General features: G+C 34.1%; 2 protein-coding genes across 2 annotated transcripts in view; one reads left to right on the forward strand and one right to left on the reverse strand.

The window, feature by feature from the left end:
- Positions 1–19,738, forward strand: part of pde4ba (phosphodiesterase 4B, cAMP-specific a) — a 343,053-nt gene that overhangs the window by 62,779 nt on the left and 260,536 nt on the right. The window lies entirely within an intron of this gene.
- The window catches only part of LOC111195860 (G2/M phase-specific E3 ubiquitin-protein ligase-like), a 675,934-nt gene that overhangs the window by 5,991 nt on the left and 650,205 nt on the right, over positions 1–19,738 (reverse strand). The window contains exons 2-5 of the mRNA XM_049479230.1: positions 1,839–2,054; positions 1,595–1,739; positions 1,345–1,420; positions 311–446 (exon numbers count right to left, since the gene is read on the reverse strand). Of these exons, the coding sequence (XP_049335187.1) occupies positions 311–446; positions 1,345–1,420; positions 1,595–1,739; positions 1,839–1,885 (404 nt within the window). The 5' untranslated portion in view covers positions 1,886–2,054. The remainder of the gene's footprint in view (positions 1–310; positions 447–1,344; positions 1,421–1,594; positions 1,740–1,838; positions 2,055–19,738) is intronic.

Genomic DNA, 19,738 nt, shown 5'->3' on the forward strand with positions numbered 1-19,738 from the left:
TACATTCCTTATAAGTAGGAATAGATGTCTATTAATAAATTAAAGGGTTCATACTGTCTGCAATCAAGTAAAGGTTTAAGTATATGTAAGAAACACTGCATTTGTTTTTCATGCTATAAAGATTGACCAATCACAAGTTATTTCTGTACATAAAGACATCTAACAACCTAGGTGTCAGGGTGACAAAATATCTGCATTCCCTACATTATTATTATATGTTTTGTATATGTAAGTGCAATTAACAAATGAGCTATGTAACTCTGATGAAGAAAATTGAATGTTCTTTTAATAATACTATGCTAAAACACACCTGTAGAATGTGGTGGTTCTCACTGTCTCACTTGGAGATGATGCGATCAGTATCACATCATTGTCCCCCTCTGGAGTGTCAGATGTCAAACTGCTTCCCTCTGGCTGATCCATCACATGTGGTAGATGTTGCTGAACTAGTTTTTCACACAATTACAAACACAATATGCATCATTATTGAATAATCTTACACATGAACCTGATATTGTTTATAGTTTTAATGGAATTGATTTGAAAAATCTCATTGAATCATCTTAGGGGTGTAACGGCAAGTGTATTCTTTTAAATGGTTTGGCTCACGCAATTCCACTGATAATGCACAATACAGACAGCATGCAGAAGCATGCAAAAACTAACGTGAAATGAGCACCATCTTTCCATGTAAGATGCTCTTAATTGTACAATGCTTTCAGGAAACTTGGTCAAGATTGGTACACAATTTTATTGCCGGATTCCTGTTGTAGGGTAAGATGTATTTGGTGGCATCATCCAGAGACTAATATAAATTGTTTTGTTTTTTTTTTGGAGCTAATGGGCATGTTTTATAAACTTTTTGGAAGATTATGGGCTAAGTTTTGTTTAATCTAGCCTACATTAAACTATTTATATTAAGAGCTGAATTTCAGGCAAAAATAAAATGTAATATGTAATTTTATAATTTCAGTAATAAAATGTAAATAAGTTTACATCTCAAAGTTTAATTTAGTACAGGCTGTATTAACTACTTCAGGAGGGAATATATAACACATGGATCAAACTCCACCCTGTGGGGTTTATAGTGTTGTGAAAAATGTACCGTTACACCCTAAACTATGGTGACTCTTACGGTAGAAATTAACAATAAATAAATAAAACAGCAGCCAATAAAGTGCAACTACTGCTAATATATAACAGTTTAATACAATAGACTTTTAATGCAACATATCATAAGATATTGAATGTTAGGTTAGTTTACGTATGTTTAGCATGTCAAAGCCATAGTGCAGTCGTTTCTGTCATTTGACAATATAACACCTACAATGAATATGTACTTACCTACAGTCTCATTCTTTGAAGAAGCATCTGAAATTCCAGGCTCACATCCAAGACTCTCCTCCTCACTTTCACTTGACTGAAGACAAAAAAAAAAAAAGACATTTTATGCAATATTTGTCTCAGACAATATTTAGATTCAAATGTAAAGACCATACAAAGAACATACTGAACAGACTTAAAAGGGTACATAAGCAGTTTAATTTAAAACCTACATCTGCACTGGTAAATAACAGTGAAATGGTACGCTTACAGATTGGTCTAGCAATACTTTGTCAGGCTGCACGTGTACAGAGCGTTGGTGGAAAACCTTCTTTAACATACGTCCCGTCATTTCTTGATGGGGAGCTAGAGATGGTTTCACAAGTTTGTTGTGGCAGCCCAGTAACAACTGCAAACTATACAGACAGGTTAATAAGACGATGTGTTTGTGAAATAATTAAGAAAAAAAAACGATTACAAGGTACTATTTACATGTTAATATTTTACAAACCTACCTACAACCTTCAACCTGTGGCATAAAAGCCTTCCGAATTGTGGACATCACCTCTGACTCACACCATTCAACATTAAATTCAACTGCAGATTTCACATGCCCATTTTCAAACAACCATGCTTTACTTGCTCGGCGTGGTACAAGAGTAGTCGTGTTGTCCGGAAGAAGCACAACCTCCTTTGTAAATGTCTCAAGCTGAGGAAGTCCTTTAGCAGGTCTATTTCCAAAAACAGAAGTTTAAAAAATTTGAGGAAAGAAAAATAAAGAAAAGAAAGAAAGAAAAAAAACTGTTAGAGCAATGCAACACTTCCTCTAGAACGGATCACTGGTACAGTGACCTACCATATATTATTTAATATATATTCACACATAAAAACAGTTCTGATAGCCTTCTCAATAAGGTCAGCACAGTCGCAATTTGGCAATTTGAAAATCAGAAAAAGACGTACCATATCTGTTCTGCAGCATAATTTAATTAAATACATATTCTGTGGGGCATATAATGTAAAAAGGCTTCAGTTTCTTCTAATTAGGAAAGTCAAATGCAATGAAGTTACAGAAACATATTTGGGCTGAGATTTGTGAAGTAATTAGTCAGACAACAGCATGCACACATTTGTTTAAAATAATATGCTTGTATGGTAAATGACAACTGAGACAGTTCTATAATAATTTTAATTAAATAATGTTTCATCTTCAGTATGATGAGCCTTTTATTTCCTATTCCTTGTTTTCAGCAGGTTTATTAGGTGACTGTACTTCTCTTTAAAGGTCTCATTCCATCGTTTTTTCATTCATTTTAAAATGTCTGGTTGTGGTCTCTAATATGAATGAATGAATGAATGAATGTGAGCTGTTTCTTGTGGGAAAAAAAAAAGTGTTCAGGTGTTTCTATTTAGCCCTGCTGCTTTAGAGGTCTCTGAAGAAAGACAGGTTTTGGCTCTTGCTCATGAATATTCATACATAAAAACATATCGCCTCTAATTGGCTAACAGCACCGCAGTAAAGAATGCCTACCTGCCTTCCCCCACAGTCAATTTTACAGCTCTAAAACTCAAAGGACAAAATGTTTTACACAGAGATACAGTTAACCCTTAAACTTCACTTAATGTCAGACTCGAGCGACCCCGCAACCGAGAAATGCTCTCAACACCCCGAACCGAACCCAGACTGCCTACCCCGGCCAATCTCCCTCCAATCCCCCCACATCCCCACCCTACACAGCATTGTTAGCGTTCCTTTCAGCTAGACTAATGCTACTACACCCTTATATTAAACTTGGTGATTGGGTGTTTGGGCAGTTTTACCATATTGAAGCCCCGGAGTTCGCTCTATATCATAAAATCTAACGTGAACGGCACCCACCGTTGACCGGTGTTCTGTCAAGTTGTGCTGCCTTTTTTAAAACCGTGCTTCCCTAGTGTTTATTTAAGGTCTCTGTAAAACGTTGAATTATTCAGAGATTTGATTTAAACCTACACAAGGTAGCTAATGTTAACTAGCTCTGTAAACTCTGTGCTATGAACTCACTGGTTGATGTCGACATTTTACATCTCTCTGATCAACTCGTATTTCTGAGAATTTTCTTTGACTAGCTACTGCTGACAATGGAGGCTGAGGAAGAGTTTCATGTGCAGCATGCATATACAACTCAGAGAGCGCTATAGTATTTCACAAAGAACAAGAAAAAGTGGATTTTAGCAGTAGGAGACTTTTAAAAATAAATAAATCTAAATATAAATTATTGATTAAAAAACATTTGAAATTATTGTAACTAGGGCTGTTATGTGTTCTGTGCTTAATTAAGCTAAATTAAATGCATTTAATGGCATTTATCCTTTTGATAAGAAAGCATTTCCATATTTTCTGTTAAATTTAGCATAAGAGCAAATAAATTCATGAAAGCTGGAATAAACTTGGAAGCTACCTGTAATGAACATCTGTCATTAGATGCTGTAAATACTGTATATCTTTTACAACACTAGACCATTTTTTCTAGTCTAAAGCATATATTTATTCAACATATTTTTCAGCAGTTTGAACTTCCTTTATTCTGTTAAATATTAAACTAAGTAACAGAAGATGAGTCAAATAATAATAATTGAGATGACAGTATTTAATTTATTTGGAATTTAAGGATTTTTTGAGATTTAGATATTTCTGTTATAATTCCATAAACGCAATGCCAGGAAAAACAACGAAAGATGTGTTTTACAGCAGCACTGAATATTTCACTTCTGCCAAGTTTTATATATATGAAGAGTTCATTGGGTAAAACAGATACAGATGTTTTTGTTTAAGAATATGAACCATTTTTGCAAAAGACCTGTTCTTTTTGTTTATAATTCTTAATTAAAATGTCTGTGCATTTTATGTGGTAATAAATATCACGACTGGAAGAATCTTAAAAACCTAAGCAAGTAAAATCATCTTACATCTAGTTTAAATATCTGAAATATCTTATTTGTGAAAAATATTCTACCTTCCCATATTTCCCCAATATAATGCGATCTACTGAAAGTGTCTTATTCCACTGACAAATATTTTGACTTTTTAAGTATTATTTGACAAAAACTAATTAAAGCGAAATTATGCCAATATAAGATTCATTTAGCTTATGAAAACAATTAAAAGTACCAAAAAACATTCAATTTGAGTAACTCTTATTATATTGTATAAAAAAAACATAATTAAAATTCTAGCTAATCATACTACACTTAAGAGTCCTTGACTTCCCAATGTCCTTTTTACAGTGTATACAAATTATTTTATTATACAGATCTATTAAAATGTATTATTTTTAAAATATTTTGTTTACTCTGAAAGTAGCATTTATAGCACTTAAATGCTGTAGCATTTAAGGTGTAATAAAAAACAGCTAAATGTAAGTTACTAAATGAAATGAATCTTGTGCAGCTAGTATTTGAACAAAAGAAACGTGCCAACACTTCTCTAAACCTTCACCGTGTTTTGAATCTGCTGCTCAACAGCTGTGACTTTATTGAGGAAGGAAAAATGCAGAAATCTAGCTAGCAAACTAAGATAAATAGTAAAGAAAATAGTGATGTTTGGTGTTCCTAGGTCGCACATAAGCTAGCTAACAGAATGGCATTACTCATTGATGACAGTTAAAACTAAAAGCTCCGGTTAAGCAAGATACCAGAACAACAAATATGGATTTAGGGTATTACTTCCACATACCTTGTTTGTCTCCTTGCGTTAACCCTTGGAAGACGCCGCAAATTATAAGTTGGAACGGACGATTGTGGTAGTGGAGGGTGCATGCCACTAACACTCAGATTGAAATCGTGGCTGGTTGGGTCAGGCACTCTGGTTTGTGGACCTCTGTTAAAAAGGGAACGCACTTCACTTTCAGCATCAAGAAAAGATGGTTGTGGGTTAGAAGAAGTACTGCTACACGCAGTTGTTAGAGTATCAATTAATCTTTGATCGCTGAGGAACGACGCAACAAACTCCCGCGCTCGTTCTGCCATGATTACTGAGGCTGGGAGTAAATCCATGCGGACCCAACAGTGTTGACCAAAGCAGTGCCTGTATTACTTTCCAGTAAAAATGAACCTATGACTTATTTTTATGCAGGCTCAGAAAATACATTTCATAGATCAATAAATTTGTGCAATCCACATACAGCATTCCTTATATATATAGGGAAATATAGGGATTTGGGAAACTAATTATTAATTATTTTTAATTAATTAAATCTCATTTTAAATATTTATTTAACAGTTTAAGCAATTATTTCTTTATTCATGTATTTATATGATATTGTTACAAATAACACTCTGTAAGTTTTTTTAACAACAGCAGCTAGCTTGGGGGGAAAAATAGGAAAAGGAAATTAAATCATCAGGAAAAGGAAGTAAGGATAACACTGATATATATATAATGAACTCTGATATATATATAATGAAAGCTGATATATATATATAACGAACTCTGATATATATATAACGAACTCTGATATATATATAATGAACTCTGATATATATATATAATGAACTCTGATATATATATAATGAACTCTGATATATATATATAATGAAAGCTGATATATATATATATAATGAAAGCTGATATATATATATAACGAACTCTGATATATATATAACGAACTCTGATATATATAAAATGAACTCTGATATATATAATGAACTCTGATATATATATAATGAAAGCTGATATATATATAATGAACTCTGATATATATATATATAATGAAAGCCGATATATATATAATGAAAGCTGATATATATATATATATATATAATGAACGCTGGTAGACCGTCCCCGGCTCGGGGAAAGCAGCTCGCGGGCCGGAGCTTTTTTGCCACCTTCGCCCCCTGACACTTTAAAGCCAGTCCGAGGCCGGTCGCGCTGCACCTCCGTGGAGAGAATGAGCCGCGCTGCCTGCCGGTGGTCGGCCTCCCCTGCGCGAGGAGCTGCGGCCGGCTGAACCACAACGCCACCTTCAGTCTCTCAGGCTGACTGTGCGGACCACCCATTTACCTCTTAAAGGGTCTTAACAGCTTTCATTATATATATATCAGCTTTCATTATATATATATCAGCTTTTATTATATATATATATCAGAGTTCATTATATATATATCGCTTTCATTATATATATATCGGCTTTCATTATATATATATCAGCTTTCATTATATATATATCAGCTTTTATTATATATATATATCAGAGTTCATTATATATATATCGCTTTCATTATATATATATCGGCTTTCATTATATATATATCGGCTTTCATTATATATATATATCGCTTTCATTATATATATATCGGCTTTCATTATATATATATATCGGCTTTCATTATATATATATCGGCTTTCATTATATATATATCGGCTTTCATTATATATATATCGCTTTCATTATATATATATCGGCTTTCATTATATATATATCGGCTTTCATTATATATATATATCGCTTTCATTATATATATATCGGCTTTCATTATATATATATCGGCTTTCATTATATATATATCGGCTTTCATTATATATATATCGGCTTTCATTATATATATATATCGCTTTCATTATATATATATCGCTTTCATTATATATATATCGGCTTTCATTATATATATATCGCTTTCATTATATATATATCGCTTTCATTATATATATATCGCTTTCATTATATATATATCGGCTTTCATTATATATATATCGGCTTTCATTATATATATATCGCTTTCATTATATATATATCGGCTTTCATTATATATATATCGGCTTTCATTATATATATATCGGCTTTCATTATATATATATCGGCTTTCATTATATATATATATCGCTTTCATTATATATATATCGCTTTCATTATATATATATCGGCTTTCATTATATATATATCGCTTTCATTATATATATATCGCTTTCATTATATATATCGCTTTCATTATATATATATCGGCTTTCATTATATATATATCGGCTTTCATTATATATATATCGGCTTTCATTATATATATATCGCTTTCATTATATATATATCGCTTTCATTATATATATATCGCTTTCATTATATATATATCGGCTTTCATTATATATATATCGGCTTTCATTATATATATATCGGCTTTCATTATATATATATCGGCTTTCATTATATATATATCGCTTTCATTATATATATATCGCTTTCATTATATATATATCGGCTTTCATTATATATATATCGGCTTTCATTATATATATATAGGCTTTCATTATATATATATCGACTTTCATTATATATATATCGGCTTTCATTATATATATATCGGCTTTCATTATATATATATAGGCTTTCATTATATATATATCGCTTTCATTATATATATATCGCTTTCATTATATATATATCGGCTTTCATTATACATATATCGGCTTTCATTATATATATATAGGCTTTCATTATATATATATCGACTTTCATTATATATATATCGACTTTCATTATATATATATCAGCTTTTATTATATATTTCCTGTTTGGCTTGCCATAATATCAGAGTTCATTATATATATATCGCTTTCATTATATATATATATCACTTTCATTATATATATATCACTTTCATTATATATATATATATATATATATATATATATATATATATATCAGAGTTCATTATATATATATATATATTGGCTTTTATTATATATATATCGGCTTTCATTATATATATATCGCTTTCATTATATATATATATCGGCTTTCATTATATATATATATATATATCAGAGTTCATTATATATATATCACTTTCATTATATATATATATCACTTTCATTATATATATATATATATATATATATATATATATATATATCAGAGTTCATTATATATATATATATATCGCTTTTATTATATATATATCACTTTCATTATATATATATCAGAGTTCATTATATATATCGGCTTTCATTATATATATATATTGGCTTTTATTATATATATATATCGGCTTTCATTATATATATATCGCTTTCATTATATATATATCGGCTTTCATTATATATATATCGGCTTTCATTATATATATATATCGGCTTTCATTACATATATATCGCTTTCATTATATATATATCGGCTTTTATTATATATATATCGGCTTTCATTATATATATATCGGCTTTCATTACATATATATCGCTTTCATTACATATATATATCGACTTTCATTATATATATATCAGCTTTTATTATATATTTCCTGTTTGGCTTGCCATAATATATATATATATATATATATATATATATATATATATATATATATATATATATATATATATATATATACAGTACAGGCCAAAAGTTTGGACACACCTCTTTTTCAATGTGTTTTCTTTATTTTCATTACTATTTACATTGTAGATACTATGTATACCATATATATATATATATATATATATATATATATATATATATAAACATAGTATACTGGGCTTGAATGGGGATTGATTGGGTCTGTCTATATTATATTGTGTTTGTGTTTAGACACAGTATTACTGGGTACGTAGGCTGCGCTGCTGTAGAATGTTCGTACGAGTGTTCTAAAAGTTCGAAAGGATAGTGCTACCCATAGCTACAGACAACTAGAGATGGTGCAGATGCTGAAAGCGTTAATCGTTCCAGGTGTGCTGGCCGTCGCCGGCTGCTGCTGGTGGTGGTATAGCTCCCGGAAGAAAACTCCAGGTACCAGCCAGGACAGTGAGGAGAAGGAGGATGAGCTTTCTAGTGGAGAAGAGCAGTGTGCTCAGTCTGGGACTAGAGCACCTCCCTCAAGCCCGGAGGAGCTCCCCCTTCTGGACTGTGTGGACGACATCCAGCTAGCAGAGAGCAGTGAGGAGGAAATGCAGCTTGAGGAGCCAATCACCATCATAGAGGATCCTCAGACTAAAGACACAACAGTGTCTGCTGTAGAGCTTCCAGAGCTCAGTGTGGTTGATGACCTGTCTTCCTCTTCTAAAGATGGACAGTATGCTCAGTCTGAGACTAGAGCACCTCTCTCAAGCCCAGAGGAGCTCCCCCTTCTGGACTGTGTGGACGACATCCAGCTAGCAGAAAGCAGCGAGCAGGAAATGCAGCTTGAGGAGCCAATCATCTTCATCATAGAGGATCCTCAGACTAAAGACACAACAGTGTCAGCTGCAGAGCTTCCAGAGCTCAAAGTAATTGATGACCTTTCTTCTTCTTCTTCTGAAGATGGACAGTGTGCTCAGTCAAGCCCAGAGGAGCTCCCCCTTCAGGACTGTGCGGGCGACAGTCAGCCAGCAGAGAGCAGTGAGGGGAAAAGTCAGCTTGAGGAACCATCCACCACAATCGAGGATCCTCAGGCTGAAGACACTCCAGTGTCAGCTGTAGAGCTTCCAGAGCTGAGTGTTGTGGTTAGACAGTGTGCTCAGTCTGAGACTGGGAGCATTTCACTTCCCATCTTGACTGCAGCCACTGTCTCAAGCCCAGAGGAGCTCCCCCTTCAGGACAGTGTGGACGACAGCCAGCCAGCAAAGAGCAGTGAGGGGAAAAGGCAGCTTGAGGAGCCAATCATCAACAAAGACATACCAGCTTCCTTTCTGGGACGAAGGACTAAACCACGGGTCCTTTCCACCTCCGTGCCTGTGAAGCCCTTTTTCATAAGGCATGAAAAGTACGAGGACACAAGGGAGTGCCTTTCCCAGGTGGCATGGGACTCAGTAATGGATGATTGGTATTAACTTACCAAATAAAAGCTCAAAAAATATATGTATCAGCTCTAGAGTCATGTGACTTTCTTTTTGTATTAACAAGATAAAGATAAAGATTTCCTTTATTAATCCCACAATGGTGAAAAATTGTACAATTTACAATGTTACAGCAGTACAGAGGAAAGGACAGAGAAACAGGTCAGGAAAAAATATATATAAACAAATAATAATAATAAATATATATATACAAAAACAATTACAGGAAATATATAAAGATAATTTAAAAATCTATATAGTAAAGGAGTGGATAGAGATATGATTATGGTAGGGTGTGACCAGTATTATTCCACAAAGAGTAGCAGCAGTGACAGCGCTTCTTATTCACTTTAATCTTTTTAAGTTCTATTCCAATACTTTTACTCACAAGTAAAATGGTGGTTTCAGAAAGAAGGTGCTACAACTCTGAAAAAAAAATGGATAATCACAAGTCAAGATACATAAAAAACTGTGATTAAAAAACAGGGTTATTCCACCAAATATTGATATCTGAACTCTGAAGTTTATGAAGTTTATGAATATGAACTTGTTTTCTTTGCAATATTTGAGGTCTGAAAGCTCTCTGCATCTTCTTTGTTATTTCAGCAAATAAATGCTCTAAATGACAATATTTTTAAATAAAATGTGGGAGAAATGTTTTCTTTAGTTTATAGAATAAAACAACAATGTTCAATTTATTCAAACATATACCCATAAATAGTAAACTCAGAGAAACGGATTCAGAAACTCAAGTGGTCTCAGTGGTATTTTCTGAACTGTGTATCAGATCCAGACGTAATAATACATTTGGAAATAAAGTCTGAAATGTTGATCTTTTTTCTTATATTCTTATTTTAATGTCTAACACACGTTTTCAGTATAATGGGATAAGTCTCAATATTTTTAGAGGGGAGTGTAATTTACACAAAACTGTACTTTGTTAAGTGTTACCCCTATGGAAACCAAAGTATTTCTACACAAAGTATTGGTTAAACATTGCAGACTCCAACTAAACTCTTTTACTTACCTTCTGAGAACTCTCTTCTGTGCTGCTGGAGAAGCAATAATGTCTGTTAGTGGTACTCTGAACACTGAACACTATTCCAGAAAACATTTTTGAGGTTACTGGGGTCTAATTAAGACACTTTAATTTCTAGAAGCTCTTCATATATAAGAGCTTTGTCTATCAGTTATTAAATGCATGAATGAATGAAAAAAGTTGTGTAGTTAGAAGTGTAGTCTGATGATATGGATTTTTTTTTATTGTATGTTTATGGCTCAACTTGTCAGGGTTATTAGCAGATCATAGGGCCACAGTAAACAGCTTCTTTCTGAAATAAATTGTGGGTCAATTACAGTTGTGAATGATCTCCCTATGAAGTCCCTATGGTGTAGTGGATAACAGATCAAATTAAGCTGGAATGCAGATGCTGGCAATTAAGCATTTTTCATCCATACCACTTTATGTTTGGCACATTTGGTGCAATAGATAATGGTAGATCTGCATATGAAACTGAAGGTAAACGTGGTGGTAGTTTGCGGAGCATCATTAAAGCTGTTGATCTTCATGCATGGAGTGCTGCTGCTACCTGTTGTACCGCCCGCTTGCTTTTCTCCAGAGGAACTCCACTCCACTCTGAAACACCTGCTCTCATCTTTAATGGTGTAATAACTGCGTAGAGGAAGTGCCAATTAACCTGCCTCAGACAAGTGCTTGTTAACAATTCCTCACATCTCTAGAGAGACTGACTTAAACCATGACATTTATAAACTGGGTGTGATACCGTTCAACATGCTAATTGTTGTTCACAACCTGAGAGGCTCTTCTGTGTTCTCATTGAAGAGATTAGCCTATAGGATTATACAGTCATGAACAAAAATGTTGGCACCCCTGAAATGAATTGCAAAGTATTTCTCTTAGAAAATGATTGCAATTACTCATGTATTGTTATACACCTGATAATTTTCTTTGTGTGAATTGGAACAACACAAAAATGGAGAAAAAAATGGCACAATTTCATGTAAAACTGGACAAAATGATTGGCAACTTTTCAAAATTGTGGGTAAATAACTTTGTTTGAAGCATAAGTAACAGTTGTGAGCAATATAAAACATTTTTTATCACATCTGAAACCAGATAAAAACGAGAGAGGTTGACTCCATCTTTGTATTGCGTGTCTGTGTGTACCTCACTAAGCTCAGAAAAGAACAGAAAGAGTAGAAGGAAACTGTCTGAGAACTTTGTGGAAAAATATCAACAAGAATTTCAAGGTTACAAGTCCATCTCCAGAGATCTTCATGTTTCTTTTTTCCCATGGTGCGCAACGTAATTAATAAGTTGGCATGTCATCCATGGCACTGAAGCTAATCTCCCTGGATGTGGACTGAATAGAACAAATTCTGAAATGTTGCAACACAGTCTGAATAGTCCGGATGGTGGATAAGCAGCCCCAATTAAGTTTCAAAGAAATTCATGCTGTCCTGCAGGCTCAGGGTGCAGCAGTGTCAGCGTGAACTATCCGTCAATATTTAAATGAAAGCCCAAAGAAGACCCCACAGCTAAAACAGAAACATGATATAAAATGCATAATGCAGATCTAACTCCCATTGAACACCTGTGGAGAGATCTTGAAATTGCTGTTGGGATTTAGGTCGCCATCAAAGAAGACAAAGGCATTGCTGGATTTACTACAAAAATCAGTACCACCTTATTTTAGAAGCTCTAAAATCTGTTGCATCGAAGTTTGTGTTGGTTATTCTCCAGTTCTTCATCAGTGGTCAGAGGATGCTGCCCACAGGACACTGTTGGCTCTAGTGTTTAAAAACTCCAGCAGCACTGCTGCATCTGATCCACTTGTACCAGCAAAACACACAGTAACCCTGCATTCACATTGGCTCCTTATGTTTGTCACTTGTGGGTTTGTTCAAGGCTGTTCGTGTTAGCAAGCTACTTATTGAACCATCCACTACTCTTCCTCCAAGCTTTATTTTACTCCAAATTTCCCCTAAAGTTGTTAAAACTGCTTTATATAAAATGGAAAGAGCAAAAACAAAGGTTATAATCCTCTGTGCTATGGTTAAAATCACACTGCTGGAGATATGAACAAAGTATGGTAGGAATCAATGGTTCCAAAGAATTTGTTCGGCCAATCGGTGCAGAGTGTTGCTTTTCTGCATCAGTAATTTGTGGCTACAAATCGTACCCTCCCATAGGAAATGAATGGTCGCCTGCCGCTCATTCGCCTGCCGGTTTGAATGCAGGATAACACAAACACCGCCTTGCCAGTATCACTGCAGGACTGAGAGGACTGAAAATGACCCACCAAACAAAACATGCCTACTCTGATGTGGTCCTGTGGAGAACCATTGAAGAACAGGGTGAAAAGAGCATAATTAAGTATGTAGAGAAAGAGATCGACCACAGTCTGTAATTACAGAACTACAAAGTGCTCCTACAGTATATATAATAATTGAAGCTGATACAATACGCTAGACAATAAGTGTAGAAATCAGAAGGTGGTGTAAATATACAGTACAGGCCAAAAATTTGGACACACCTTCTCTTTTTCAATGCGTTTTCTTTATTTTCATGACTATTTACATTGTAGATTCTCACTGAAGGCATCAAAACTATGAATGAACACATGTGGAGTTCTATGTACTAAACAAAAAAAAAGTTAAATAACTGAAAACATGTTTTATATTCTAGTTTCTTCAAAATAGCCCCCCTTTGCTCTGATTACTGCTTTGCACACTCTTGGCATCATTCTCTCAATGAGCTTCAAGAGGTGAAGAGTCACCTGAAATGGATTTCCAACAGTCTTGAAGGAAGGAGTTCCCAGAGGTGTTTAGCACTTGTTGACAGCTTTGCCGTCACTCTGAGGTCCAACTCACCCCAAAAACCAATCTGGATTGGGTTCAGGTCCGGTGACTGTGGAGGCCAGGTCATTTTATGTTAAGTACATAAAAACTCCACATGTGTTCATTCATAGTTTTGATGCCTTCAGTGAGAATCTACAATTTAAATAGTCATGAAAATAAGGAAAACGCATTGAAAAAGAGAAGGTGTGTCCAAATTTTTAGCCTGTACTGTTAATGTTCCATCTGCGTATATGTACAGAGGGAGAAAGCAGTACTGTGCTGCTGATGTTAAAAACTGATCATAAAACAGCAACTGTTTTTAGGTGTGGAGAGTCGGAGAGGGTGTGTTTTAAAGAGGAATCTGTTGCCCTAGTTAAGTTAAGCCAGCTGCACATCTTGACAAATTATGGCCTGCACCTGCAAGGCCTCATGCCAAGCAGACCAGTATGAATTCTTTGTATGAAGTCTTTGTTTGGTTGGAAATGTCGAGAACCTGGTTTAAGGGCAGTGAGTTCACACAGAATTGAGCAACAGGGATAATTACTGTATGGTATAATGGTATTTACACAGAACAGAACTGACCACTGTGTATTGCACATGAAAGCAGGCTCACCAGGGAACCAGACGCCCCAGATTTCTGACTGCTACAAAGAAGATAGAACAGTTCTAGGAGTCAGTGAAAGTTACACAATTTTTTTTTTTACTTTAAATAAATAAAACTGACCACGGAAGCTTTCTTTTGATTGTTACCAGCCTTCGTTCACATTGTTCTGTACTAAAATCAGGTTTGTAATGTTGGTTCCAGATTCAACTTACAGGGAATTGCTTTAAACACAGCATCAGCCTATAACTTTTATATTTATTTCTAATTTTATCCCATTTTCTTCTCAATTTTGAAGGCCAATCATCTAATCCACAGATTTGAACTATACCCTTCTTGCTAGTAATGCCCCCAACACTAGGAGGGTTGGAAAAAAACATGGTTATTCCAGCAAATATTGATTTCTGAACTCTTTCTTAAAACTTTATGAATATTAACTTGTTTTCTTTGCACTATTTGAGGTCTGAAAGTTCTGCATCTTTTTTTATTATTTCAGCCATTTCTCATTTTCTGCAAATAAATTAAATAGATGCTCTAAATGACATATTTTTATTTGGAATTTGTGAGAAAATGTTGTCTGTAGTTTATAGAATAAAACATCAATGTTCATTTTACTCAAACATATACCTATAAATAGCAAAATCAGAAAAACTGATTCAGAATAAAAAAAAATAATAATTTTTTTCAGAGCTGTATTATTTTGACAATATATTCCACAGCCCTAATTGTAAGTCTAACTCTTAATGTAGGTTTCCAAAATTCTGCTTCCTGATATATATCACAAATTTTCACAGGAACATCCAGAGACAATGTTCTGCCCTTTGGTCTCGTCTGCTGCTTTGATGTAGCTGAAGCAGTTAGGGGGGAAATCTTACAGGTGAATTTGTGTCAGTGTTAATAAGGGGCTTTTAGATCCTCCAGTGGAAAATTCATGACTGTGGGGAACAAAACCAATAAAATTCCTCTCAGTCCATTCCACAGTAAAGCTGCAGAGATTGGAGATACGTTTGAAGGAATAACATGATTGCAGTCTTTCTCTTAACCCTGTTCAGTTCTGTATCGGATCGCCTAGAAAAGCAGGAACTTTTTTTTATGAAGTGATAGTGATTCTTCTTAATACAGCATAACCCAGTGCTCTGTGTTACTGTGGATTATTGCTCTACTGGAGAAGAAATCCCCTGCCACAGAAACAGGTTATTAAAGGAAATCTAAATTGCCTCATTGGGGGGGCGAGCAGCTTAGTGACTGTGAAGTCATTTTCCTAGAATTCCAGTGATTAGGCCCTCTCGGATCAAACGCTGCACAGCTATTATGCTGCCGCAGTTATTGGTATCTCCACAGTATGAACTGAGTAAATGTGTTTGCATGGATTTTTAGTGGCAGTAAGTAGCCCAGTGGAACTCGTATAATATTGAGAAGTAGATGAAATCTGTTGGTAAGCGACTTCTAGACTGTTGTTTTTTTCTCTACGTGGACGTGTTCAATTACTTTCCAGCAGGTCAATACTTTGTGAATTATGCTTTATTGTGCTTTATTTTGAAAATGCAGTTTAGGAAGGTTGCCAGTTATACTGTATGTCATGGCGGTGTGTTTGAATAAGTAATAGCATGTTTGACTGTCTTCCTTTTTTTCAGTAGTTGTAGATTTATGTAGTATTATGTTTACAAATGTTTTAATTTAAATGAAGTGCAATGAAATTCAGTATTGCTGTTTGTTTTAAGATACCACAGTAAGATTTGATATTTACTCAGTTCAGGGTTATGGATGCTGCAGTAAAAAAAATAGGAGCCTTTCTGTTGAACAGAGGGAATTATTCAACAGCTGAGGAATTTCCATCAGGTAGAGGATTTTTTCTTTTCTATTTCTGTCAAATGTAGTAGTTTCTTTACTTATTTATTTGGCCAGATTCATAAAACTCAGCAGTAACTCTCCTATGCATTGTAAAGTGTATGGTATGATATACCATGGTAATAGGGCTGGGCAATATAATGAAAATATTAATATAGTCAAAATCATTTTATATATAATTGTACAAAATTTGCTGTATCTCATCAATGCATCTGGTATGGATGGGATGTTTGTGTGGAAATGGTTTGGTTTGGGGATGTGATTAAACAGAGTACCATCCTGCGAAACAGTATAAACAATATTAAATAATATAAGTCATTGTGTTGAGTTTTTAATAATTCAGTAAAATACTTAGTTATGATAAACAGTTGGATATTTACGTTTATAGTTTTGCAAATAAATACTGATATTTTAACCTTATTCTTATTTAAGGTTTTATTATATCATATTGTTTATTGTTTATTTATATCTAAAACATATCACGATATTGATATAAAATATATTAAGTCATGGTAACCATGTTCTTCAGTGATCTTTTACAGTAAGGTTTCTTGTGTTTATCCAAAATCCAGAATCACCACCCCCCCAACCATCACCAGCCATTGAATGCCAAGGGTCACATGTTATATTATTCCACTATTACAATCTTTATCAATGAATAAATAAATTAAATGGCACAGTAAATCACAGTATCTCCTACCACTAAGTAACATGAAAGCACTCTGTACTAAAGCTCTGTAACGATACGATACATATGATGATACGGGGGTTTCGATTCAATATGTCACAATATATCGTGATACTGTAAACTAGGCAATATATTGTGATTTGGTTAGATACAATTTTAGAAACAACTCACAGCAATCTTTGTTGAAATAAAAGTTTACCTTTTAACCTTCTAAACCCTCTACCTTCTAAACAGTGGAATCTAGCTACACTACGAACTACACCATTCTGTACATACAAACTAATAATTCAAAATCAATGAAAATTGATACTGTATTGCAAAATAAAATATTGCAACACTTTGTTATTTAGATTTGTTTTTACGCCACTATAGTTAGTACAGTGGTCTGTCAGACTACACAGTGGCATGCAAGAGTTTAAGCTAGTTTTTACCATTTTTACAATTTCAAAAAGTAAAACAAGTATCAGAGTGTGTAAATGCTTTTAATAGCAAGTAAAGATGGGTAAAAAAAAGAGCAAATAGCTTCTAGTACTGTGGATTTCCTGGGTCGTCTTATTTGCACTGCTTTTGTGATATTTTCTCTTCATATTTTCAGTGGTTGACTGTGAAGGCCATGGCAAAACCTTCAGTTTTGGCTTCTTGAGGAAGTCTACAGTGGATTTTGAGGTGTGTTTATAACCATTAATCTGCTTCAGGATGACCTTCGTTTTTACAGACATTGTAATGTTTGCTTCTAGAAATTGCTGGAATCCATTTTTCATTTCATTTCATCTGTCATCCATCAGTAAAATGTTCACCAGGCCAGCTGGCTGCAATCCCCGTAGAATTTGTGTTGAGACCAGAAGAAAGATTTTTCCCCCAGAAAATTGGTTAGGCAATGTGTTTTATACTCCAGGCAGGGGACGATTGTTGTTAAGGAAACCCTGGAAGTATATCCAGGGTTCGTATGGGTGCTTGAATTCCTGGAAAATGCTTAAATTTTAACATTCTGTTTTCCAGGCCTGGAAACTGCTGGAATTCTGGAGAAAGTGCTTAAAAAACCTTGAAAATGCTTGAAATTCTAACTGCATTTACTTTACAATGAATAACTATCTGACTAAATAAGATCGCTTGAATAAATAAAAAAATTATATATATATATATATATATATATATATATATATATATATATATATATATATATATATATTTATTTATTTATTTACATAAATAAATGTTTTTTTTTAAATATGGCTAAATAAAATTTTTTATAACTTAATTATTCCATAGCATTATAAAAAAAGGAAGAGCGAGGAGCTGACTTTCAACTGATTCAACACGGACCTGCTAGTTTCCAGTCTGTGCTGTGTTCCTTAGAGTTGCCATGATCATGTTCATATATATCATATCATATATTTACCACAGCTGAAAACCACAGGACAAACTTGAAAATGGGCCTTGAAAATGCTAAAAAAGTGCTTGAAAAGTGCTTGAATTCTACCTTGTGAAAGGTGTATAAACCCTGTATATCATATAAACATTGTCATCACAATGTGCACAAGCACAATTAGACACATTACAGATTACATGCATCTTTGCAATGTGGAGAACATGGACAGAATCAGGAAATCATGAAAGGCTTAAAACTGATTGCAGATATAAAGACAAAAAAAAACAACCAAATCTGAACAAGAATAAATAAATCTAGAAAGGCAGATTATACAGTATTTGATTATGTCAATCTTTAATACACAGCGTGCATTATTAATATCAGGACATGTTGAATTATTGATGATGAAGAATTATTGATGTCTGGAAAAATCGCAGAACAACAAAATATCGCAGAGTCAGTATTTTGTGTGATATTATGTGTAATATTGTGCAGCCCTGGTCTAGAATGCGGTGTTTTGTTTACAGGAGATTTTTTATTAGATTAAAATGACTTAAATATTTTTTTTACTATGTATCTTACTATGCTTCATAAAACCCATTAGTTTGGTTTGGATTAATGAAATCCTGCTGGAACTGCCCTGAGAATAATCATGTCCTCCAGCAACCTCTTTTTTCATCAGGCCTCTAGGGCTCATCCCTCTGAGTCTGTAGCTCAGGGGCCATTAAAGGTCCAGGGTCACATGTAAAACCAATTTATCCTGTTAAGTGGCTTAGTTAATCATTTCTCTCTCATCCATACGTCAGGCCGTGTTACTGTGAAGTGTTTCTCACACCCTTACACACACACACATGCACACACGCATGGTATGCTGCATAGCTTGCATATCAGGCCTTATATTATAATATGGTATTATATGTGTATAAAATGATTTTGAATAAATCAGTATATATTTCTTAGGTATATTGCCTGGCCCTTGTGTCAACACCATTTCATCCTTATCCTCTTCAGTGTCTTCAGTAAGAGAACGATGTTTTGAAGTGTGTGGCTGCATTAGATAGCTTTTTACAGTATGTGCTGAACTTCAAATACCTACAAATCTACACACCAGGCTCAGCACTCAGCGCTCAGTGCTATCTGAGCTTATGATTATAGGAGAGTCAGCGGAAAGCTCAGATTATCGTGAGAGTAATACGTATATTTATGTAACAAGCATTCTTCATAGGCCTGCCTGCAGTGGTAATAGTACAGGGATGATGATGATGATGATGATGA

The sequence above is a fragment of the Astyanax mexicanus genome, chromosome 5, assembly GCF_023375975.1.
Source record: "Astyanax mexicanus isolate ESR-SI-001 chromosome 5, AstMex3_surface, whole genome shotgun sequence".
Lineage (NCBI taxonomy): Eukaryota > Metazoa > Chordata > Actinopteri > Characiformes > Acestrorhamphidae > Astyanax > Astyanax mexicanus.